We start from the raw sequence: 27,395 nt of genomic DNA on the forward strand, positions 1-27,395 counted from the left end.
GGCCTAATGTAGCTGTTAATCTGTGAATCACCTAAAAAGCCTGAAAGCCTGCCTGCTGTCTGGAAGGATGTCCAATAACCTAATTAAAGCTATTTTTGTCTCAGCAGTCCTACATACATTTTGTCCTGTTCGGCGTCTGGAAGTCAGGAATAAAGTCCCTAATTTATTGGCTGCCGCTATCCCAGTTTCTCCTAGGATAGACTGAATTAGGTATTAAAAAGGGGTAGACGTGCACACCAAAAGCCTGGTTGTACCGGTGGCCCCTACCAGAGGAGCGGCCTGAGCGCCCCCAGCCCGCCAGGCGAGGGCCGCCCCGCCCCGCCCCGCCCACGGCACAGCCGCCGCTAACCGCGCCGTCGCACAGCAACGGGCCGCGTCCCCGGCGCAGGCTGTGGTGATGGCGGCGGGGCCGGCGCCGAGCCGGCGGGTTTTCCTCAACCACCTCGACTCCTACTGCGGCCGCAGCATCGGCGAGGTGACCGCGGAGCGGGGGCGGCCCGCAGCTGCTCGCGGCCGCGGCTTCTTCCTCAGCGGTCGCTGCCTGAGGTGCCGCCGTCCTCCCGCCTGCCCCAGCCCGTCTCTGGGAGCGCCCGCCTGGCCCTCGGCCGGTGGCGCAGCGGGGAGCCGCGGCTGGCCTGCAGGGAGCTCGGCCGGGCGGGAAGCCAGCCGGGTAGCTGGGGTCACCTAAAACAGCTGCTGAGGAGAGGGACTAGAGGCAAGAAGGGGTTAAGATAGGAAGGAGAAAAAAAGAGTGAGGAGCAGGAGGTGTGGATGAAGCAGGTCGGGAGACTTCAGGCAATAGCTGATCACTGTGGGGAGAGAGAGCATCTCTCTGAGGTAACGCCTGCCTGAGAGGAGCCAGGTTGCAGAGAAGAGGCATCTAGGGACTCACCAACACCTTCGACTTCAAGGCGTAGGACACAAGTCAAGACAAAACATTACAGCTGAGGTTGAGGAGTCCATAACGTCTTCCTGTTCAATGGAAAGCTGTGTTCTGAGCTACATTACCTACAACAGGACAAGGGCTAGTCAACAGAGTGCTGGAGTTGACCATAAGAAGCTGTATAGGATTTAATATGTATTTGCATATAAATGTGTGTCTTGTATATTGCAGTATTTATCCAGATGTGTTGTTGGTGCATCGCTTGAAAGCACAGAAGAAGAAGAGGAGGAGGAGGAAGATGAAAATAATTCAGCTGCTGAAGTTTCTAGTAGGCCAAAGGAGGGAGTTTACAAAATAGTGGGTACCCTCTCTAAACCAGAGTGTACTAAACCACATTTTGCAGAGGAAATATATGCAGTAAGTAAGAGTATTTTTTCAGGTTGCCATTAGACAACATTAGAAATATTGCAAGTCATGTAAAATTATCTGCATTAATTAAATGGTCTTTTGTTGCTGCTAGAAGCTGTATACTTATATTTTATGCCTTCTGCTTCCTGCACACTACTATCTCCTCCCTGCTAAGTCTGACACAGCAAATTATAAAAGGAAGGAACTCAGACTCAAAATAGATTTTTTTTAAAAAAAGGATAGTTATGGTCAGGACATCATCTATCCTGATTATCCACGGGTCTGCTTTCTTCTTCCCTCAAAACACACACCTCAAGTATCTATCTTCCCTCCTCTGTGTCTTTTATCACCATTTTAAAGGTAGTGGTGCTGGAATCAAAGTTAGTCTCCGCCTTCTTAACTGTTCACTGAAATCACAGCTTTCGCTAGCCGCTAATTGTTATGAATACCTACATCTTTGTATAAAGGTATGTCCAGAGCTTAGTTAACTGAAGGAGGCTTGCTTTTAAGAATGTGATTACTTACTGTGTGATTTAGTTTTCTAAAACTAAAATTGCCTCTAGCTGTCTGAAATTGATTATCCAGAATCTCTTCAAACATTTGAAAATTTTGATTTAGACTTCTATACAGCTGAGCTGTTCAATCAGAAAATTATGGCTGGCAGTAGTTAATCTTAATCACTACTCTTGCCCAAAGTGTTTGTTGGACTTGCTCAAGTGATGCAGACAGTCTGCATTTAACAGAAATGATAGAATGTTATTTTGCAAGGAAATGGACATTATTTTTGTCTTCTCCATTCTGCCAGCTGATCCTTGTTTAAAATACCAGTAAAAGTCATAGATTTTTTTTTTGATACTCACAAATGCACTGAAAATACGAATCCTAAAATACTACTAAAAATTGTACATCTTTTTGAACTATCTTAATGTGTACTGTAAATTAGGAGTTTCAGCATTTAATTTACATTTCATCACCTTACTCGTATCTGATATTTTATATATTTTATATAGTCTTATGAATTATTCTAATATACTAGTGTTAGAAAACTACGTTCTATCAGTAAGTTAAAACTGAAAAGAAAAGGATTTTGAGGTATTTTTTTTCATCTTTTTTTTTCAGTGTCAGATTCTAACTACTTTTTTCCCCAGGTCTCTTCTCAAAAAGAGCTCTTAAGTCACTTGCTTGAGTGTGAGATTGTTTTGTATAATATCACCGAGGATGCAAATCAAATTGAGGAAGCAACATGGGCTGCTTCTGGTTAGTATAGCTATCAACTGTACAGAAAACTGGTTGCTATACAGCCATCAAAATTTACCATAAATGTAAAATGAAATTATCTGGGATTTACCATAAATGTATAATGAAATTTTCTGGGATTTACCATAAATATATAATGAAATTATCTGGGATTTATAGTTTACTGTAATATAAAACTGGATTCCTTGATGGAGTAATGCCACATTAATTGTTCAATTAATTAACAATGGACCATGGAATGCACTCTAGCATTCATAAGCAAAAGAAACTGTCATGGAATGGTCCAACACTTTAAATGGCATATCTGTGCAGGCAGTTATTTCCCTAAATAACTATCAACCACTGTCTTATCTATTTGCATTGGAAGGTAGGTAGAAAACTTGCTCCTCTGACATTCAAATAATGTTTCAATATTTTATGTAATTATTTTAAATATATTTTGAATTAAAAGCCCAATAAAAACCACTGCTAGCAGTCTTTCTGAAACTTTCTCGTGATTGTTATATGCAAATTCTAATGGGCATCTGGAATCTTTTTACGGTGACAGTACAATATTGTTCTTTATAAGATAGTTAAACTAAATTATGCTTTCCTGTTCATAGTATAAATACTGAGATAACATAATAAGTTTGAGAGGACTCAACAAAACATAACCCACCTTTAATTATTTTGCTCTAAATTAAAATAAGGAAGCTTTAGCTGAATTCTGTAGATTTTCTGCTTCAATCATGAAAAAAATGCACTTGTATTTTCTTTCAGTATCTCAGCAGTCAATAAAGATGAATCTTTTCCTAGTATAGATTGTTTCTTTTTTTTTTTGCCATGATATGTAACTCTATGGAGATTTGTCTATGGATCATTTGTCTATTTGTTTTCTTTCTTGATTTATTATCTTTATTTTATACCAACCTGAACAAAGAGTATTTGCTTAAAAATACGTATCACATAGAACTTTATGGTATAAATGTCTATACAGGACCTTTACATAGAAGCAAAAATACAGTTTCAGTAATACAGTTTACAATAAATTAAATCCTTTGCTTTCATTTAACAGCCCTACATATGGAAATAGAACATTTTACAACACCAAAGTTATTCATCCTCATTTCAACAATAATGACCTGGGCAAAAAGCAAACCCCCTGACCCTGTAAGTAATACAAAAATAATTTTTTTTAACTGAGTATTTCCATTTAATGGAAAATATTCATCAAATTCAATTAAACAAACTATTCCAGTATGTACTTCAACAATAGCTAATAAAGTTAGTGTCAGCAAGTGTGTTTTTTCTCATGATTCCTTCACCCTGAACCACACTTACTGCCAAAACTTTACATTTATTCCACTGGACAGAGATGTTTAGGCACTGGGCTACAATGATACAGGCAGATGTTAGGGACTGCTTGAACAAGAAGTAAGACCTATGCTAAGCACAATATGCACAGTCCTTCAGTCATAAAAAATCCCATATTTACTATATATTTAATGAAATACATATTTAAATCAGTGTATAGACAGATAAATAGATACATCTTTATAGCTATATATGTTAAGTATTGTCAGGAACCATGTGGGATGCTTTATGGTATGCTATTGCAGTTCTCAAATGCAGTCTTACAGAAATTGTGCACATTAATGTTATCTGTAGCAGTTCTCAGAGTTTTTCATGCTTGTATGATGCTACATACAATAAAAAATCATATTTTTTTAAATATAAAAAGTAGTTAAAAATTTTTTGCTGTGGACTTGAAACTGAACTATTGAAATTTTCAAAATGTTGAACCTCAAGTATCAGAAGTTTTAAGAAATACAAATGAAAACAAAGTTAAAACAGATTTTAAAAATATTTTTAAGAACTTGTTTTAACCATCTAGACCTTTAAAAATTGTTCGAAGACATACATAACAGTCACATTTTTTCCTTCATAGGAAGATCCTGAGATTCCTTTTACCGATGAAGATTATCGCAGAAGAAAACCTCATCCTAACTTTATGGATCACATAAATGCTGAAAAACTCGTTCTCAAACTTGGGAAAACTGTATGTAAAGAACTTTTTAATAAAAATAGGTTGTTTGGTCTTCTTACTTAGAGCATTATCTTAGTAATGGAAATGACCAAGAATTCAAATAAACTTTAAGAGTATGTTGTTCTCTTGATAATATGACTAACATCAATTATTCATAAAATATCAAGTATAGAAAAGACAATAATGTCTTTTGAAACATAAGTGTCTACATAACACAAATCCGAAATTCTGTCTTTTTTCCTTAGGTAGTAAGTAAACCATGCTTATCTCATTTAAAAAATATATTGTTTCATGGGTTGTGTGAGAGAGAATTAAAGATGAGGCCTGTGTGGGGAAAGACTTGATGAAAGAATGCAGAGGAAAGGGATATTAGTGTAGTTTGAAAGAAAAGCAGCATCTTTAAATATTAGGAAGCTATGTTAATATTGTCTCATGTAAATACTTAGAAGATGTTCTGGCCACACCTAGCATGTTCCTGGCTAGTTCGTGCTCTTAGAGTACAGGGCTTGTTGGCTTTTATTCTACCCTATAATTCACCTTAAAATCATGACCATAGAGCTGACCCAGAATAACTAGAATATGTTATCAGTTTATATGTGTTTTAAAATCACTTCCTTCAGCTTTGTTTGTTTCAACCTGATTAGACCATTAATCTTACTAGAGAACAGACCATGTCTCTCTGTGTTTAAGAGCTATTATTAAATAAATACCAACAATGGGTCAGATTGTGCTTCACAACTTGGGAAAATTGACACTGTTGTCATTAGGGATGGAGTACTGTGGAGGTTAGGAAAGAGAACTGGAAGACAGTGAAATACACTGTATGATGAAGGTGTCATTTGGTCATTCTCTTCGTGCATTAGCAGTCTCCCATAATAAATAGAATTTGGTGTCCACTGCAGAATTTATCAGGCTAATTATAGAGAGAGAAAAAACCTTTACTTTGATTTGAGTATACACTTGTCATCTTATGCCCTGCTAAGAATATAGCACTAGAAATTATATTCTTTTCTAACATGGGTTTAATAGTAGAGAATGCCAGAAAAATTTGGTTTACAGCTTGAAAAATCCGTGGTAAATTGTTCTTACTTTTACTGTGCTAACATGGAGTTATAACGCTATGGAATAACTTTCATACTTGTGATGTTCGAAACATGAAGATTGTAAACACTGTCCACCAAACCTCACAACAACTTCTGCCACCAGTAACACCCAGATGAACTATCAGCTCAAGTTTTCTGACTAGTCCAAAGCACTGACTCACTACATTACAAAGGTATTAATATAATTAGCTTTCAAATGTTTGCCAGGCTGAATGTCTGTTGAGAAGACAGTGGAACAATATGTAGCAGTACACAATAAAGCAACTTGAGTATTTTCAATATATACCTGTTGTAGGCCTTTCAAATGAAGTCCTTTCTCCTCCAGAACTCCAGGGGCAGCATCAATGAGTATCATTGCCTCTGTCTAGTTTCCGTCAGCACTTTGGAACAGGAAGTCTCCAAAGTATCTGTTCTTCCCAGCAGATCAACATTGCTTCCTGTGATGGCTGGAGACTTCTGGCTTACAGTTCTTACTCATTTCTAAATTCAGAGCCATCTGGGGAATGTGCCATGTGTGAAAGAAATGAATGTTACCACTCGCCTGCAAAAAGCTCAGCAGGAGATACTAAGATTCAGCAGCCACGTCAGTCATGTAGAGAAGATCTTGCACCTAAGAACAGAAGGGTTTCTTAGCCTTGATATCTGTTCAGAGTGCAATTTAATGGCTGTTGTTGCTTAAAGCAAGACTTCACTATGCTGAGTTAGTGTATCTCCCACCTATATTTTGCTCAAAAATCATCAAGAGTTGTGAGCTAGAAGTCTTTCCTTTTTACCACTAGCATTTTTTTACCTTTACCGTTGTGGCAGGGAATTCGGGCTGTGTAAGTTTTCTCAGAGAGTCACTGACTCTGCGGTCTTGCCAAATTCAGAATCCTTGGAGAAACATCTGCCTACCACAGGCAGACGAGCTCTTCATTTCCCAGCTCTGTTCTTAGTGGCATCACAGTTCCTGAATCCGTTAATTTAGACCTGTTTCCCACTTCAAGCATTTTATTAGAACAAAACAAACAAACAAACATAAAACAAAGCCCAGAACTGATTATAATAGCTAGAATGTGACATCTAGTGGCTTTACTGAATATTACACAGGAACTTGAAGGTCTTTACCCGGGATTAAACATGTTGTGTGTAACTGGAGCTTGCCTAGTAATTGCCTTATTTTTTAAATTAAGCATATCCAAGTCATCTCAAGTAGTACCTTCTTATATGTGTGACTTGTGACACTAAACAGATATTTTTAGAGAACTTGAACCTGTTTCAGAGGTTTATATTTCAGTGAAGTATAGCACTCAGTGCCAAACTGTGGTTTGTCTCCACAAGTGGCTACTGCAGAAGCTACTGCAAGGTAAATGGAAGAAAATTCGATGTATTACATTCTTCTTAAGGAAGATGAGAAATAGCACCTCCTGTGTTTTCACAAAAAGCAGGTTTTTCCTGCTGGGAGACAGAATACACCATGTCTTCTCCTGGGGCATGTTTGAAGTCTGTCCAGAGCAATCCTGGGAGCTGCTGCTCTTAGGGTGCAAACAGTTTCTATCACGGTACTACCCAAGCAAATTAAGTGTGGGAGCTCTTATGCTATCTGTAATGTCTTCTAATTTTAATGTTCCCCGTGATTACTAACAAGCTGTTGCATTCAACTAAGTTGAGATAGTTTTCATGACAAAGTTTTATTTTGTAAGTAGACACATAAAAACACAAACACAGATACAATACACTGATGTTATAACTTGTCATCCCTTTATATGATGCTTTGCTTATGCAATCAAAGATTGGCTAATAGTGTTCTTAGTTTTATGTTTCTGAAATATTACAGAGATTATAACAAAAGATGCATTATTTTCACAAAAAAAAAAAAGTAGATCCCAAATCTGGGCATTTATTCCCTCTACTGGTAAATGCAGGTTCTTTTACATAGTGTTATGTAGATATATAATACCTAGGATCTTTATAAGACGAGAATTATTTAACAATTCTGTTTCATCTTAAAAATTTCAAAGTGACTGGTCCTAATTTAAAATATTTTCTTGGAAGTTTTTCACCTTAAGATGATTTAAAAATATTTTTTTCTCTGTATAACCATCCTCAACACTGATCCAAGCAGTAACATTTTACATAAACAGGCAGCCAGGACAGGCAAAGCTATGACATTGTGCAATAATGGTCAGCAAAAAATGTGCAGGTTGATCGTGATGTGTGGTTAGGAAAACACTTAGATAGTTCACGGATTTTTTTTTTAATTGTGTATCAAAATGGAAGTAGAGATATTGTAAAATCATTGATACAGCATTTCCCACTTGTTCAGGAAGTCAAATGCTGTTATCATGCAATTAAAAAATAGCTTCGATGAATTTCAAAGTTATTTTTCTTGGAAAGCTGGAACATGAGTTATCCTGTTCACTTCATTGATTTAAATAACTTACTTCCAATTTTTTAACTCTTAAATTTTTTTTAGAATTTCAGTTCAAATGTAGACAGGTCAGTTCTGATTGAGCAATGCCTTTTTGAAGGAAATACTAGCAATATGATTTATGAAACTACAGGCTATGCAACAATTGATCTAGCTAAAAATTTGAAGCGATATAATTTGCACAATTTGTATGTTTATTACACAAGTACTCAAGGTTCAGGGTAAGCCAGTATCCCATTTGCAGTACCATATTTTTATAAAAACTTTCTTGTTGATTTTACTTCACAGAACAAACATAAATTTTCAACTTATGTTGTTGCCTCAGGACATCAATATGGAGCTGGGGAAGGAGTCTTGCACTACTTTTTTAAGGTAGGCATCCAACTATTTTTGAAGGCTCATTTAATTTCTAGGGGCAAACTACACTGGAATTGAATGCAATTTTAGTAGCTTTGGTATCATAAGCTCCTTTTTTAGCTCTAGTTAAAAGTAACCTTTTTCTCCTCACTTCATTCTCCATTTGTATTTTCAGATAGGTTGGCTTAGTGAGACTCCTGCAATACCTGTTTTTGGAGATGGAAACAATTTTATTCCAACCATTCATGTTCTTGATTTAGCAGGGTAAGGAAAAAAAAATCCTCTGGACAATAATTGGTACCTAGCTAGATAACAAATACAAATCTACTAGAGAGTACTGAGGCTTTTAAATTGGGATGGGTGGGTTTAAGAACACTCTTTGGCCCTTCTTACTGAGTCAAACACAGACTTCCATTTCTTTAGTACTAGATAGGTCTTCTGGAAACTTATCTGATTGTTGCACTGGTGCTGTGCTTTTAAGAAATTGCTAGCAATGCTTGATCTAGGGTATGATGCCAGTTAACTGGCACAGAACTGGAAATGGATCATGGTCTCTACAGCAAGCTCAGTTGGTATCTTCTACAGATGTTGTTTTTTATCCTTTGAACTTCTTTCCAAATAAAATATCTAGTTGTGCTTCTTTGTTAAGGAAAATGTATATGAAAATGTCATGCTTTGAAAAGTTCTGCAAGATTTTACAAACTCTTTGTACTGTTTCTGAAATGTATTTAACAATGAAAGCCCGGTAGGCTTCTCTAACTACTGGCCCTGGCTGTACTTGCTATGTTCCAGAGCGTTACAAAATGTAGCAGACCACAGGCCAAGTTCTCGCTACATACTTGCAGTAGATGTATCTATGCACACTCTTCAAGAATTAATAAAGGTAAGAGTTTTCTTTCTTTTTTTTTTTTTTTTTTAAGATATCTCTAAGGTTTTAAAAACTGTATTTTACTGAAGTAGAAGTTCCTAGGTCTTCCTGAATTATCTTGTGTAGTAAATGACATCACAGAAAATTGTTTTGAATTCCTCCAAGACTTCTGTCCTTTGAACAAAATCCATTACTTGGGCCTGATTTTGCAGACCTAACTTTTGCAATATTATCATTAACTTAAGTAGAAGTTTTACCTAAGAAAGTTCTGGTGAATTGTCATGGGATTCACAGTACTAAATTCACAGATTAGATACTCAAAGTCTTTAAGATGTTTTTCCCTTCATTTTGTAGGAAGATATCTTGTTTTTCCAAGCATTTTGAAATTAAGTCTAGAAATAGTCTGGATGACACAGATGAACTGTGCACTGATAGTGAGAGTCAACTAATACAATGTAATAGGAGACTTGCTCATGTAGATTGAGCAAATGTAACATAAGGACCAAATATAACAGCCCAGGTTTTTTGGTTGTGTCGAAGTGTGTTTCACAGAACAGAGTGTTAAGGACCTCACAAGAAGATGCGATCTTTGTTTTGTTTCAGGTAAATACACAGGGTCTCACAGAAAAGTTAACAGTTGAAGAGCCATTCTATATAAATGACCGTAATGCAATTAGTCAACATTCTTATGGAAGAAGCAAAAGTCAAAATAACTTTTGCAGCTGTGGTCAACCATAGGAAAGAGCATTATATAAAAATGAACACAAAAGACATTAAAAATATTAAATCCTTAGAGGAGAACGGTAAAGGCTGTTGAAACTTACATTATTAGCCATATTAAGGCCATTGCATGCTACTTATTAAGAAAAGCCTGGGAAAAAGAAAATTAAAATTAGCATGGTTAAACTGTAGGTTGAGATGGCAAGACTTCAAAAAGTTACACTTACGTATAGATGAAGAAAATAAAATAGAAAATATCACGAAATCTGGAAGGGTAAGTGAAAAAACACTTGGAGATCAACTATGAGGAAAGACTCAAAATGAGTACCCTTTTTTCAAACACTTAAAGAACAAAAAGCCTGCTAGAAACTCTATAAGGGAAATTGATGATTATGGTGTAAAAGGAGCACTTAGAGAAGACAAGGCCATAGCAGAGATGCTTTACATTAGTGGGCATGGGTAAGAATCTGGGAGCATCTTAATGCTTCAGGATCTCTTTGTGGATAACTTGTTAGAGGATCTGTATGAAACTACAGTAACTCTAGAAAAATATTATGGAATGAACTGACAAAATGAATAATAAGAAACCACCAGAGTCCTACAGTATTCACTGAAGAGTTCTGAAATAGCTCAAGGATGAAATAACTCTGAATTGCTAATTCACGCATACAACCTGCAGCACAGTCCTGGCACTTGAAGGCTGAAGATGATAAATGTGATGCCAATGTAAAAAGAGAGGTTCCTGAAATGTTTTGGGAATTACAGGCCAATGTGCCTAATACTCTTGGCTAATAACCAGTTACATTATTAGACATTAAAATAAATTAAATGTAATAAGGACACCCAGATACCTGTGAACTATTTGGGAAGGGTCAATGTGACTTTTGCAAAATACTTTCACAAGAAATACTTTCAAAAAAAGTACTTTCAAATACTTTGAAAACCTCCCAAAGTTCTTTAATGTGATCAGCAAATGTGGATAAGGATGAACAAGCTGACATAGTCTACTTGAATTTCCCAAAGGCTTTCAAATAAGTACTTCACCAAAAGCTGTTGAGAAGCAGCTAGGCACCTTAAGAAATGTGATTGAGTCCTTTCACGGGTATGTGATTGTTTAGAACGGGAAATGGAGGGCAGCAGCAACTGGACAGTTCTTGTAGAGACAGGAATTTGCCAGCAGATAACAGTGTTGCAGCGGGCGCTGCAGAGAGCTGTCGTGGCAGGGAGTTGATTCAGCCCAGGGGAAGGCTGGAAAGGTACATGGGAGAGAAATACCTTGAGAGTTACTTAAATATACAGCAGCTATTTCTAGTTTAGGATGTCTCTGAGCTGAAAATAGTTGAAGATTAGAAGAGTATCTGGAAGGAGTATCATATATGCTTTTCCCATTTTTGCTTTCATTTAGGCACCCACTAATTGACAACACTGGATACAGAATGCTGGGATATATGTAGAATTGATCTGATGCTCTATATCAATTTTTATGATTTTGTGGACTCTGGTGGGGTTTTAAATCTATTTTAAAGCGATGTAGGAGTAACGAACAACTTCTGTCTAATGATGAAATGAAAATGGTAATATGGAGAGTTATTGGTGGCATCGATCTGAAAATCCTTCCTGATTGTTAACAGAATTAAATACTTCAAGAATCTGAACTGAAAGTACTGGGAAATAAAATAGGTCTCCAAATAGATCTTAAGCAGTATAAAGTTCTACATAGATTTAAGAGCTTCAGAATACTCTTCTGTGGTTTCGGGTTGTTTGTTTGTTTTTTTAATTGCAAGTGATAAAGAAGAGTTATATAGCAAAACAAAGGTATTTAATACTAACATTGAAGTTAATATACTGTTCTTTGATCTATTTCAAATGAGTATACTGATTTTTCAGGTATAGTGTAACATAAAATTTAAATCACGTATTTTATCCACAAAAATCCTGTTCAATTTTTTTCTAATAATCTGATTTGATAAGTGTATTTATTTTTTTTTCTTGATAGAGTATCAGTAAAAATGTTGGACCAGGAAAAATTGAGAAGATTCCAAAAGAAAATGCATTCCTGAGCAAAGAGTTAACGGTTAGTACTTTTTTTCCTTTTATTACTTAAGAAAAGTATGTAAACTTAAAAGTATAATATAATGAAATAATTTCTTTTTTTATTTCACCAGAAAAATGTAACCCTAAAACATGACTAAAAATGTATACAGTGAGTTTAAACTTATAAAATAAACAAACTAAAATTTAACCATCATAGAACAGACTATTTTGAGGAGTTACAGCCTGATTTAGAAAAACAGTGGAGCACTGATGTCGCTGTTGCACTGACCATACTGGAGCACTCTAACAAAACCTACACAAAATGATAAAAACAACAAAAAAGTTAATAGTGAGGTGCTACTAAGGCTGATGAACACAGCATACATAAATTATGTTGTATTCATCTATTTATCTGGAATAAAGTGTTCATAGGAGAAATAAACAAGTTACAACCCTGGCAGTTTTAAGATGGTACTTGATAAATTTATGAATGAGGTTATTCCCTGCAATTATATGAAACCTCTGTATTGTACAGAATAATTGTTTAATGGTTCATGTTCTAATAGTTCACGAGAATACTCAAATACAAATATACATTGAAAATATTTAGATTTTTACAAAGCTTAAAATGTCTGTTTCGCTTTGTGTACAAACCTTCTTTCCCTGTGGTTTAATTCTTTCTATTCTCACCCCTCTGTTCTAGTTTCTAGTTTAAGCTAAGTGTTCTTTTAACATGCATAGCTTAAGTCTGTAAATAAACGTAGCTTTGCTCCCTCAGCAACTGCATTTGGATATGTTGCTTGTGAACTTGCGAATGGAATCTGAGATTCTGAAAGAGACTTTCAACATTAAGTGGGTTGCTCAGGCAGGACTGGTGGAGAACATTGAACAAATCGTCAAGGAATACAAGCAAAGTCGAGGATTACTGGTAATGGTTTAGTGTACGCTATCTTAAAATGCTCTGTTCTTTTTTTTTTCCCCAATGGAAATGGTTATATAAACACAAACTTTAATTTTTTTAAGCAAAAATACATGGAAGACTGATATAGATGCAAAATAAGTTAATATAAAAACTGAAATTAAATTGAATAAGCTAAAAAGAGGGAATGATAATTAAAAATAATCATTAAGGTTTATTTCTTTTATGCCTAAAACTGTAACCCTGTAAATGCAAATAAGCTTCCTGATGGAGAAGCTGCTGTTCGACAGCTAGTTTCTGTATGTAAAATATGGCATACCTGATATATTTTGCTTCAAGAACACAGTGAATGTATCTTTTATTTAAGCTTTTTTTATAATAGTCAGTAGTTAGACGAGTGTTTTGTGTCCTTTGCTACGTTTAGTGAGCTTTCATTTTACACTGCTCTATTGTGTAATGTACTGAGCAACTTTGCTGTTACTTACGTTAGCTTAATATTTAGAATTTCTGTATTCAAATGTATAGGGAAGGTTATTGAAAGCTACAGAAAAATGCTTGCATACATTCAAGTATTGACTGGTATGATAAAGCTGTTCAGCATGTCTAAATCTTGTTCAAACTTTGAACAAGAGTTCAGGAGGTGTAAAACAAAATACAACTACTGTTGTTTGAGATTGTTCGTTAGAAGTCCCTGCATACCTCTCTGAATGGATCACCAGGTGTGTTTGGGTGAAACTACTGCATCTGAGCACATATGCAAGTAATTCAAAAATTTCAGTACAAAATATATTCATACCAAGTAGCAAGGAGAGGGAAGGCTAGCTAGACCTCTGTCCCTGTCACTTTTACATTTGTAGAGTTTGCACTGTCAGATTTACTGAGTTAGGATAGGAAGTTAATGGTGTATGATTTTGAGTTAGTTGCATAATATATTTAATAAGTGTACACTGGAATCTTAATTACACTTACTTATCCATGGGTTATGTAGGCTGAAATGAGAAATCTATAATATCTTCAGATTGTGATGGATCTGAAATTTTTGAGGTCAAAATAACCATTGTGATGACAGCAACTCCACCTCGGTTGGGAAACAGAGCTGTTGCATGTGTAGAGTAGAATATCTGCCACCTCATTCCAAAATTCACTGCATCTTGTCTATGGGGTTGTGTTTCATCTGTTTTGATCATTCAAATGCTAATAGTGGCACTATAAGTTGGCCTGTCAGTCTACTAAATAGTAGCATGCTTTTTCTCCAATGGTGAAGTTGTACATTTAAATTAACTGTGTTACTCAAAGCCTGTGGGTGATACAGGAGATACTCAGTGAGGAAAATATATACTTGGTGTGAATAAAAACTAAAATATATTCTCAGTTTTAATTATAATAATTGTTATTTCCTATTAGTTATAGTAAAAGGATTGTTCCTTTTACATAAAAACGTCCATATTGTTTGAATGATGCTATGTCTTTATCTTTTTTTTTTCCAGCCTCTCAAAGTTTACATTCATGGTCCTCCTGGGGTTGGCAAATCTACCATTGCTGAAGAGCTCTGCAAACACTACAAGATATATCACATTAAGATTAGCGATGTGATTTCTGAAACAATAGCAAATCTGGTCTGTTGCTGTTTTCTAATATTGTTATTGTTTTAATTTCTGTGATTTTAAAATGTTTGGTATAATTTGAAAATTAGTTATAATTACATTATTTTAGAATGGAAATATCTTTTGTCATACTAATCACCCATGGGGGTTGCACTGAGCTCTTTTTAGAGACTGGAGGTTGCTCAGTATCTCGCTGTCCAGGAGCAGAGGTGAAATTATTTTTTTTTTCCTTTTATTACATCGGTGTATAAAAGAAATTTGGCTATGGAATTTCTGAGCCTGTTCATATTTCTGGTCTTGTCTTCAGGAGAAAGTTGTGGCTTCTAAAGAACTGGACTCCGACAGTGTGGGAGAAGAGGCAGAAGATGATGAAGAGGAGGAGGATAAAAATGTAGAAGCAGCACACGAGTTATTAGCTGGAATAAAAGAAAGCATGGAGCAGAATGCAGGTAGGAAATACGAAGTACTAAGATGGGATTTAGGTAACTAGTGCAACCCTATGCAAATTGAAAATCAGAAAATATATTTATACTTTAGAACTTTTGTGTCCTACTAAAAGCAAGAATCATGCCCTGTCCATTCGTATATACCTTATTTAAAAATGAAATACAGTGTTTTACATTATATACCTTGTATATTAAAAGTTATATATTTTTTAAATACCATGGTGCTTTTTCAATTGTAGAAGTTCCATCTTTCTACTTTTTTACACAATTTATATAAATCTTTTTACCCTATAAGTGGATATATATGTAACAATGGTATATTCAGAAGCATTAGATTCTTGGCCAGATTTTTTAATAACATCATGTTTTCTTCTCAGAACAGGGGGCATAATTTATATAATATAAAGTAAAATGTTAGTGAAGTATATCTTTATCAAATTTTCAAAGAAAAGTATTCTAGTAAAAAAATAATTAGTGCACTTTCATATGAGATGGTGGGGTTTTTTGAAGTACCTTATACATCATTTTGACCATCTCTAAAAAGTAAATAGTATTTACAAAAGCCTGTAAAGAATTTTAAAGTTTGCAGATTGAAAAAGGTCCATAAAAATTGCCATTACTGAAAAGTACTAATTATTATCTATATATGAATAAAGTCATGTGGTTTTTGACTTAGTGCTTAATATTTTCCGGGCCATATAAAGTGATCCCCCTTAAAAATGCGTTCTATCACTAAAGGTTTACCTGATTCTGATATTGTGTATCTGCAAAGCAATGAACTGGTAACACACCCAAATGCTACAGTAATGAGATCTATGGCAGCATCTCTTGCATGCTTTGCTTTGTTGTTTAAAATAAAAATGCCTTTTAAAATAGTAACATACTTTCATGATTACAATGGTTTATAAATCTTTAAGACTTTTAAAAGCCAAAGCAAAATACAGTAGGAAACTGGAGTCAATGATTGCAAAAGGACAAAAAATCACATTGAATCAAACTTTTTACTCCCACACATTTGCTCGACAATGTAGCACAAGTTAATAAACCACTTCATATCTCAATCTATTAATCTGAAAATGAAACTTGTAAACCAACCTCATGGTTGTTTTGCAAGACTAAATGTAAGTCTTACTGGTAATTGTAAATAGAAAATTATTGCTTTGTCACATGTTTTTTTCTATAAATATTTCTTTGCTGCTTCTATTAAAATCTGATTGCATTATTCTAAAAAAATCTAATTTCATGTTTAGTATCCTTAAAGTTCTAATATTTATATCCCTGTAAACACAAATGTAATTTTATTTTATAGCTACACATTTATATTCCATAGATCGCTGCCAACAGGTAATATGCAAATAGTAACTCAAAATACATTAATTTTTTTGGTTCTAAATAGAAGTTTCTCTGATAAATGAATTAAAATGTTAGTAAAATAATGTCAGATATCTCTTTTCCTTAAACTAGGTACCTATTAACCTTCTTTGTGTCTTAGGTCGTCTAGATGATCAGTATGTTGTTAAAGTTGTGCGCGATAAGCTCAAATCTATGCCTTGTAGGAATCAGGGATATGTTTTAGATGGGTTTCCAGAGACCTATGACCAGGCAAAAGATCTTTTTAATTGTAAGTACTGCTGCTTTTGTTTTTATTGCTGCTGGTATTGTCATTATCATTGTTGTCCTCAGTGCCGTATTAGTCGAAGTGCATCAGTACTGTAATGACTGCAGTGCAGGACACAAAACAAAGTTGTTTTCATGTGGTGCTTAAAATGTAAGAAGGATTGTAATGAACCTTATTTAGCTTAAGGACAAGATATTTTTCAGACTATCTTTTCTGGCAAAGTAATAAGTAAATGCACAAATATGGAGGATGCTTTCTTGTTCTGCGTTGGTCTACTCCACTCAAGGAAGCTCTAAGGCAGAATTTCTTTATGATATTTAAAGGCTGCTTAATGAGGAGATCCAGCCAGTGCACCAATAAATGTTTTGTGATCTAGATTAGGGTGGGTATATTAGATCAGCTACAGTAGATATGACTTCAGAAGAGCTCTGCGAGATACATTTCAAATTGTGAGCAAATATTGTCCATGCTTTAAGACCAAGGATCATCTCCATATGTAAATTGCATCATGAGGTTTGAAGGAAAAAAAAACAGTCTTGTCAGCTTAATATGCTGGACTGTAAATTATCATGCTCAGCTGATGCTCTTCAGGCAATTTTACTGACTATTCAGAACAGCAGACACTTAGTGGCAGAAACCATTTTAACCATACTACTGTAAAACATTTCTACTCACTGTTCTGAGCCCTGACTCTGTTTTTGGTAGAATAATGTACTTGGCAGGAGGAGAGGCCAGAGTCAGGACAGCAGTATGGACACTTTAAAATTGTGTACGCATGTGCATACTTCTTCTTCATAGGCAAGCAATTATTAGTGTCCCAAGACAGAATTCTGTGGTGGCTGGCAGCATGAATCACTTACTGAATTCTCTAAACTGGTGTCCAGGTTAGATTAATTTCCAACAGTTAGTATAATTTGAATATAGACAAACCTGTGCTTGTCCTGGGCATATTTTTAGCAAATATAATGATCTTGTTGCTTCAAATGAAAATGTCAATCATTTCTTACTTTTGTTTTAGCGGAAAGTGAAGATGAAGAAGAAATTAAAAGCAAAATACCTAAATATGATAAATCCATCATACCTGGTAAGTTAGTTAGATTTCTTTTTAAATAAACAGAGGAGTTTTCAAATACTGCTGCCACCAACGAGAAGTCTAAAATATCACTCCACCTGCTCATATTTAATTTAACATAAAATAAATATCTAATTTGTGTAATGCTGCTGCCCTCTTATTTGAAAGTGAACGATTAGTCACAAGGAAGGTTTTGGTTCAGTTTGTGGGTGTTTTATTCTTCCTTTTTGTTTTCTTTTTGTGAAAATGCCATCAACAGTTGGCTGATAACAGTAGTAGTGGCTGCCTTTGCTGTGATTACAGCACCTATTGATGGAATAAACATGAGCTCCTGAACTTGACATATTATAGAAACGTAGGTTTATCTTTAGTGTGATATCTTGAAAGATGTTACCGAATTTGTTTTAATGCATCAGTTAAGTTGGGAATTAAAATAGAGTGGTTTTCATCTATGCAGAAATGGCTTCATCCTGGTGTTTTCGCTGTCCTTAATTTCTTTGGAAGTTTTGATTACATTCAAACAATACATTTGGCATATCTTGAATTATAAGATGTGTACAGTTAAATAGTATAAAAGTTGAATATCTCAAATGCTTAGTGTTTCAATAAATGAGAATTTACTGGCTTCAGAGGAAGTTAAGAAAATTCAGAACTTTCTGAAAAGTCCCTTAGTCCTTGCACTTACATGAAGGGGACAAAGGTTGGATTTAAAAAGCAGGCTTCTACCAAGTTTTTAACTACTTATGAATTACTGATTTCTGAAGTAAATAATTTCTGTTATTCATAAACAAAACCACTTTTAGCCACCATCTCAAAAGAGGAAATGTTAATGAATTATTATGATAGGCTGGAGAAGTACCACTTTCTATCCCATAGCAAGTACTTCAGGCATGGGATCTGTTTTAAGAAGATACCTTCTCAACCATAGAGAAAACATGTTTTAGAAAACAGAATGGTCCAGAAAGGACTTTTGTTGGTTTGGGGAGGTTTTCTTGGGTTTGTTTTTGGTTTTTTGGAGGTTTTTCTTGGGGGGGGGGGAGCGGAGCTGGGGCAGGGGGGCTGTGTCCGTGTTTGATTCTGCAAATTCCTTTCTGATGTCAGAAAAATTACTCCTTGGCTTTGTCAAATTAACAGGTTTCAGTAAAATTGAGTAATGATATTAATAGAAATATCAGAATATATTGTGATAAATTATATGAAGTAATATTTAATAAATACAAAGTGATTGTTGAGTTAATGAAATACTGCAAGATTCAGCCTAATGAAACTATAAATATGAGATTTGTGAAGTGAAGAAAGGAGACAGGTTTCTTTTATGGATCCTTGAAAGACTACTGGTGTTTTTGTTTACCAATATTACTAAAATAATATTGACACTACATGTTATGGCATGTGGTGGCATAGTATCTTTAATGTACTATTGAATTTTTTTAAATTTAGTTTAATTCAGCAGATACACCTTCATTTGTGAGATTAAAAATCACAACACAAGGTGATGACTTCTGATGACTTGACAAACAAGCAAGCTGTTAAATTTTCCAGTGTTACTTGCTGCTTTGGCTGCACCATTCATAATAATTTTTTTCCTCCTATGCTTATTACACGTATTGGTTGTATGATAGATTTCTCAGAAAATTTGGACTATACTGCATTGCTGTTCTTAAGATTTTTGTGCTGCTTATTGCAAGAACAGTCTTGTTGATAGCGCTTAAGAAGGAATTTGGTGAAATTGGAACATGTAGCTTCTTTACAGCCATGTCTCAATATTGTTGGATTGTTCTAACTGGAGAAGTTGAATATAAGTATTTGGTAATTAATTTCCCTATAAAGATATATACAATTCACACCTATTTATGTTCAGTTGTGGTTTATGTATTATTAACACAAAATAGGTAAGAAAGAGGAAAAACCGTAATATATGGGCGCTGATAATGTGTTCTTCTTCTTCACAGAATTTGTTATTTCTTTGACCGCATCTGATGAATTCCTTATTAACAGAATAATAAATCTGCCAGAGAGAATTGTTGCTGGAACTCATTATACCCAGGACCGGTTCCTGCAATCTCTGAATATCTTCAGAGAGTCAAATACAGATGACAAGACTGTTCTCAACTATTTTGATGAACTTGAAATATATCCTCAGTTTATTGGTATGAAATAGTAAAATTAGTAGATAAAATATGTATGAAAAATTTTTGTTGTTACAAATTTAACACTTGCAAAGATCATATAGTAAGTGTACATATATAAATAATATTTTTAATTAACATTGCAGAATACTCATACAACAAACATTTAATTACATACCTGAAAAAATATCTGTATACTCATAAGTATTCTAAATTGCTCTCATACAGTTAACCTGTTTTAAAAAATAGGGTTTTTAGTTGTTAATTTTTGTAGACTAAGTGATCAAAATAATTTTCTGACTTAGGTCATAGGCCTCTGCAGTGGCATCCTTCCAGATTGATGTAGTACTATATTGCAAGACTTTCAGTATATTGCTTATATATTATAGTTGCTTATATTTTTTCTTTAGACTTATCCACAGATGCCACGACAATATATGGGTAATCCATAAATGATGAAGCATCAAAGAAAATTATTAGAAACCAAAGGTGGAAGGCTAGGAGTGAATCTGTTTTGCACTATACCTGTATGTGAGAAAAAAATTGTCTTCCCTACACACTATCTAGAAAATTGTGATCACTGGGAAATCTTGAGAAGTTTACTATAATCTGATTATTCAAAACCAGTGAGATCAGGGTGACAGCATTCTTAAGAAAAATGGGGGTTTGGGGGGGGAGGGGAGAAAAGAAAGAACAAGGGGAAAACCCTGCAACTAAAATCAAACTGCTGATATTTGGAATGTCCGTTTGAGATTAATTATGAGAAGGTGATTGATGAACAGCCTCAGTCATAATTGATTTCCTAATTTTTTTTATTTAATGTTAGTCATGGAGATTATCTTGAGAATAATACCATGCACATGTTGTTAGGAAGTGTAGCAGTGGAAAAAAACAGTGTGTTAGTATAATCATTTTAGAATTGAGGTAATTCTGCTACAGAAAGTAAATGTAAGAAATGGTAAATATTAAGGTCTGATGCCATCAGTTGGTCATATTCTTATCTTATACACTTCTGGATATGCAAGTAGTAGCACTCTCCACAACTATGTTTTATTTTGGTGGGGACTATAAAGTTGTATATTCTTATGATAGAATATTGCAGTGTTTTCTGCTAATTGTGCCCAAAGATTACTCTTAAACTCTAGTCCATTCCAAATAAGGAAACTCACTGGCCTACTAATTTTAATTATTGAGGTATCACAACTGTAACATTCAGTGACTTCCAGATGATTTTCACATTCAGTTTATAGTGTTGATTCTCATCTTCAAAGGAATGTCATCTTTAGGTCCTGTTTATCTCAGGAACAGCCTCTTCACCTATACTCACATCACTGATTGTTACCCACAGAAGTATGCAAGCATACAGCTTTCTGTTGTAAAACGGTGAGGACAGATTACAAAGATGATAATTTCAGTGAGAAACCTTCAGGTCTGCAAATACCCCTCCATTCTAGCTGATGTTCCAGTTGATTTATCAGATCCATAGAATTAAGTAGCATCAGACTTAAGCAGAAAGCCAACTTATCTCTCAGTCATATTCTGAAGGAATTTAGTGGGAAAAGGTTAAAAAAATGTGCTTGATTTGTTAAATATTGACTCAAATTAATCAAATCATTCTTCCACCTTAATTTTAGAAAATCATAACATATGGCTTTATGAATTGCTTTTATGATTATTATTTTTTCTGAGTCTGAAATATTGTTAGTACAAAGGAGTGAGCTTCAAGATTCTAGAAACCCTACTTTGCTAGAGTGACTCACTGCATGAAGCCTGCAAGTCAGTTATCTCGTGTCTTGTTTTTCTCATTTGCAAATTGGGGATGGTGACACAGGCAGGTTAGATCATCTACAAAAAGGCACGTTAAAGATATAACAGCAATTTCATTTGAAGATCTTAATTTATGAACTCCTTTTCTGGTGATCTTTCCTCTCAGTTAGTGTCAGTGCTAACCTCATTTATTATTTAAAATGTATTTATTTTTGAGGATAAACTCAGTTAATTATGATTGCTGTAATATTGTATTCTAATCTTGCTTGGCCATCTAAGAAAAAAATGCAGTCTTTGAGACCTCGAATTCAATGCTGAAAGAGTTCTTAGCAATACTTTAAATGACTAGGAAAGTGGTTTGCACTGTAATTTGTATATCCAAGTGCAGATAAAATTGCAGAACCAATGGACTGCTTGACATAGAAAATGTACTATTATTTTAGAATACTTCAGGAATGTAATTCGTGATTTTTTGAAAGAAGAAGCTGTAAAGGAAATTTTATCATGTAGAAAGATGTTAGCTTTCTCCTCAATTCATTAGCAGAGTTTGGGCTTCAGGCCCAAATCACAAACACTTAAACTCTTGGAATACTGGTGTTAGTATTGGACAGCTATCTTCCCTTTCTGGAAAGAAAAGGGAAGCATGCTTTGCCAATGGGTTTCAAAATAACTTCATAAAGCAGAGGACTGTGGAGTAGGGACTACTGGACTCCCATCTGAATTTTGTGTTCTAATGGTTCTGGTTCTCCCCTTCCTCTGCTTGCTCTCCTTACCCATTTCTGTGCCTTTCCATCTCCAGTTCCTTACCACCGAACAAGTCCTTTACCTCTGTATTCTCTGGATACCTGAAATGACCACATTTCCTCTTTTCCATGTACATTTCTATACCCTCTTTGCCACATGCCTCCCCACACGGAATGCATATAGAGCCCAGAAAGCTCTGGAGACAGTCCCCATTTTTCTGTGTTTTTTTTTTCTTTTTTTTTTTTTTTTTCCCCCCAGTCTCTCTGCTTCTACACGAAGCTAAATGAGAGTTCAACTGGAGATAGGTTTGTGTATTTGTAAATCTGGATGAGTGAAAACTTTGAAGTTTGTTGCCAAATCCTAACAACCTGTTGTGTAACTTGTGGGGGAGACAGGGTCAAAAGCTGATTGTTTTATGCATCTGGATAAGTTGACATAAAATTGGTGAAAGGAACATCTCTGATAGTTGAATGACCTCATTTTCAAGTTTCGAAACTTAGGCAAACTGCAACTGATAAACAGAATAGTTGTAAAAATTATTATTTTAATATAATTCTCCCTTACATCATCTTAAAAAAATAAAACTTTTTTAGCTGAAAGTAGTAAAGAAAATCAGATGTAGAAAATTTCATCCCGTGCAGCAAAAAAGTGATATTTATAAGCAACTGAAAACAACATGTTACACTTAAAAATTGGAACAATATGAACACCATATATTTTTAGGTCTTGCAGCTATTTACTGATGTCCATTGATAACTGACAAAAGCCTTGAAAAGTTCTCTCTTGTATTGTTTAAAAGATGTAGCCAAATTTGAAGATCCTGAGAACAGATTTATTGTAAAAAAGATCATCAAAGAAATTGGGGAACCTCAGAATTATGGTTTGACAGATGAAGAAAAGGAGAATTTGGAACGCAAAGCAGCTGCGGAACGCCTTGTCAAAGAAGCTCAAGAAAAAGCTGAACGAGAGTGTAAAGAAGCTGAGGAAAGGGCTGAAAGGATCGCAAATTGGGAAGAGTGGGTAGGTTAATACATATTTTTGGGAAACCATCGTTATTTATGTGGTTTAGATGGCTTTCAGCAACCTGTTATGTAAATACACTTGGAAAGTGTGGCATAAATTCTCTAGCTCCTTATATCATACTTTAGATCTGGGTTAGATTATCTTCACAGTGCATTTTGAAGCCGAACATAAAGAAGATAGTCTCTTTTTGATTGCAGACATAGCATTTTTTTTGCATGTTGATATCAGCATGTCTTTAAAATACTTTTATGATACTCTTGTTGTTGTTGCTGTGCCATAGCTCTTTTATTTTACCATTTATAAACATCTACTATAATCAATGGTGTTTTTCCATAACCAGTCTTCTAGGACTTTTGCATTTTGCTCACTTCACTTCTAAGTAGCTGAACAAGTCTTAATTATCATGCCTTTCAAACAAGATTTTTAACTCAACACTGATCAATATTCCAGTCTGCATTGCAGAAAAGTTTCTGAGTCTGCAAGAGAAACACCTTTGAAAGCTGAGTCCTCAGTTCAGTGAGGACTACCTGATGCAGTCTGAAGGATGCTTTTTGTTTGCTAATTCTTTGGTATTTAGGCTACCTGATCTCACAGCATTTGCACATCATGCTTTTTCCTTATTTACTTTGCCACCCTAAGGACATTTCAGGTAAATAATCTGAAAAGCCTACTGTAAAAATGTTGTTCACACCCAAAGTCAGGTTGTTTCACCAGAAGGCAGTTCTTCTGTTGTCTTCTTCTAGAGCTATTTAAAAACAAATTGGCCATTTCTTTTCTTACATTTGAATGCCCATACATGTCTATGGAGAATTAATACCCTGAAATTACTCACTTCTAAAGATGCATCTACATTGTTCTGATGCTGGCTTGTAAATAAGTTGTCTTTGGTATCTCTGTGCTTATTTACAGCTTCATTCAACATTAAATAGCATTTTGTATTCTCTGTAAGCTTATCTAAAAGATAAGTAAGGGTAGTTAGCACATTTTTAGCTATATTCAATCCGAAGACATCTAACTTTCAAGAGAGCAAACTGGGCATTATTCAAAGCTAAAGTGCTTAAATAAAATGTGTGCTTAAGTTTATCCTTTTAAATAGGAAGATGCTCAGGAAATCTAGGCGACTATTCATTTGACCTTGAGACTGTAGATTAGCTGCTCAAGAATAAATTTAGCTGGTGTAAACAGATGTAATTCACTGTGGTTTTAGTGTGTTTGACTCTCATCCCCCTTGAAAACTGACATAGATGAAACTAAACCCAAACCAAACAAAAACCCCACCCAACACAATTTACAGTTACTTAGAGAGTCAGGGCTCTCTTCTGAGTAAAAATGTTCTTCTTCCCTTCCAGTTCAAAGAACCCTCAAGTAACCCTCTGCATTTGCAACAGTACTAATTTTTTAAGCGATACAGTGTATTCCAACCATTTTGCCAAATATCTTACGGAAACAGGACGACTGGAAGACTTCAGAATAAACCTCGTCTTTGGTGTTAAAGAGAGAAAAGTAAAATAATTTTACTAAGGAGATTATTTCTGTTTTCATCATGTTCAATTCTTTGTTCTCAGTGTGCCGTGTGCTCTAAATTTAATAAGCAATTAATAGTTTTTCCTGCCAAGTTATGAGTTTTAAAGTTCTGTCCACAGCTTCTAACACTAATTTTTTTCTCTAGGCCACCATTATTATTTAGTCAAGTGCTATTTGATAGACGTTATAAACCTTATTCTTTATGATTTTGTTCATTATTTGTAGAATAAACACCTGGAGGAAGTGAAAAGACAAGAACAAGAGTTATTGGAGGCCCAGTCCATTCCACTACGAAACTATTTGATGAAGAATGTCATGCCAACACTTATGCAAGGGATAAATGAATGCTGTAGGATCAGGCCAGATGATCCAGTCGATTTTCTGGTAAGGTGATTACATTTTTTTTCTTAAATATGTTTGAAAAAGCTTAATGAAAATATTCACGTAGACCAAAGAATCTCTGTTAACATAAGGACTTTAATTCTTTTTCCTAGCTGTCAGGATAACGATTAATTAATGGGTAGCGTCTGCAATTCTGGTGAGCAGTAATTATTGTGACAATTAAAAACCCAGCAATTACTCTATATGGGACCAATTGATACTGTGTATCAAGTAAGGGCATAATCCAGCTTTGCTAAACAGTAACAGGACAAGAATCTTTACCAGAGTCTGTTCCTCTTTGGTGTGTGCCCTCTGCACGTCTTATGTACCCTGCCAATTCTGCTGTGACATAGAGGCCTGCAGAAAGGGGGACATCACTCTCCATCCTGCTTACACCCCTCTAGGCACAACAGCACATGTTACTGTAATGAGGAATGAAAGCTCTTCAGTAATTCCCTTCACAATACACAGATAAATTAATGAGTAAATCCTATAAGACTTTCATAGAATGCTTCCAGTTGCAAAGGACCTCAAGAAGTTACCTACTTCAACTTTCGACTGAAAGCAGGGTCAGCGTTGCATTCAGACAAGAATTCAGATGCTGTAAAATTATTGCTGTGCTGTTCTTCCTGCACATCCTAAGAAAGTTATTGACAAGCTATCACTGTTTTAACAAAAAGAAACGTTTTATTACTGAAGGAAAAGCTTTAAATGAAAGCATCAGTGTTACATGCAACTTTAGGCACTAAGGAATGTTTAATTGTTTTAACCTTTTTGCTCACTGATGGGTGACAACTACCTGTAGCCATAGGAGCATGAGATCTTCCTTACCAACTGTGTAATTTTTAAAGATCCGTATTATCTACTCTTCTGGGTCTGGAAATCAGGCCCTAGGGTACTCCCTAGGATTTTCCATTGGGTGGCAAATACTGTCACTTCCTTCTCTTGCCCACGATAGAGATGAGGTGAGTGCTATCAAGAGGGAGAATGGGGTGGATGCTATTTTGGATGGTATTTGTGGGGAAGAGGTTTCTCTGATGTATCTGCCAGAAATTACATTTTAGAGCCATTTAAGTCTTTCTGTGATTTTGTTTAAAGCAATGTTATGCACTACATTTTTGTTATTTTGTGTAAATTTTAAAATTGGAGACTTGAAAATAAGTGTTACTTTGAAATTCTTCTGTTTATAGGCAGAATATCTCTTCAAGAACAGTCCTGATACCGAATGAGAGAAACATTAAATCCTAACAGCTGTCAAAACTGTGAAGTAGAAATGGAGAACATTCCTAATGCATTTTAAAAGAAAAGACTTTGTTTCTGAAATTATTTTTTAGGCTTATTATGTAATCTTCATTTTTATTTCTCATACTTTGTTACCACGTTGTATTAGATTTTTAGTATTCATTCTACAAAAGTACCATTTACTGCACGTATTGAGTAATACTGTGTCCAGTTCTGGGCCCCGCACTTCAAGAAAGTTGTTGAGGTGTTGGAGTGAGTCCAGAGGAGGGCGACCAAGCTGGTGAAGGGTCTGGAGGGTCTGACCTACAAGGAACCGCTGAGGGAGCTGGGGTTGTTTAGCCTGGAGAAGAGGAGGCTCAGAGGTGACCTTATTGTAGTCTACAACTACCTGAAGGGAGGTTGTAGTGAAGTGGGAGTTGGCCTCGTCTCCCGGGCAACGAGCGATAGGACAAGAGGACACAGCCTCAAGCTTCGCCAGGGGAGGTTCATGTTGGACATTAGGAAGAATTTCTTTTCAGAAAGGGTTATTAGACATTGGAATGGTCTGCCCAGGGAGGTGGTGGAGTCACCATCTCTGGATGTGTTTAAGAAAAGACTGGACATGGCACTTAGTGCTATGGTCTAGTCGACAGGGTGGTGTCAGGGCAACGGTTGGACTCGATGATCCCTGAGGTCTCTTCCAACCTGGTTGATTCTGTGATTCTGTGATTCTGTAATACATTTACGCATCTGTATTTTGTGTGTCTATCTGCAACTTGAACCATAAGAATCTGTTCTCTCTCCAAAATTTTCTTCCTGTTTTTTTTTTTTTCAGTTACACATTCTATTTAAGCAATAAATAGAAACAAATTGTCCTGATC

At 35.4% G+C, this 27,395-nt stretch overlaps 1 protein-coding gene across 1 annotated transcript; it reads left to right on the plus strand.

Annotated features, from left to right (window-relative positions):
• Positions 1-397: 397 nt before the first annotated feature.
• On the plus strand, positions 398-26,522 carry AK7 (adenylate kinase 7). The gene is made up of 18 exons (XM_068399156.1): positions 398-475; positions 1,115-1,300; positions 2,440-2,548; positions 3,603-3,697; positions 4,476-4,586; positions 8,376-8,459; positions 8,620-8,708; positions 9,237-9,327; positions 12,029-12,106; positions 12,845-12,994; positions 14,473-14,601; positions 14,897-15,038; positions 16,528-16,656; positions 17,672-17,737; positions 19,678-19,875; positions 23,165-23,385; positions 25,138-25,296; positions 26,484-26,522. The coding sequence occupies exons 1-18, from the start codon at positions 398-400 to the stop codon at positions 26,520-26,522; spliced, it is 2,154 nt and encodes a 717-aa protein (XP_068255257.1).
• Positions 26,523-27,395: the final 873 nt, after the last annotated feature.

The sequence above is a fragment of the Nyctibius grandis genome, chromosome 4 (assembly GCF_013368605.1).
Source record: "Nyctibius grandis isolate bNycGra1 chromosome 4, bNycGra1.pri, whole genome shotgun sequence".
In the NCBI taxonomy this organism is placed as follows: domain Eukaryota; kingdom Metazoa; phylum Chordata; class Aves; order Nyctibiiformes; family Nyctibiidae; genus Nyctibius; species Nyctibius grandis.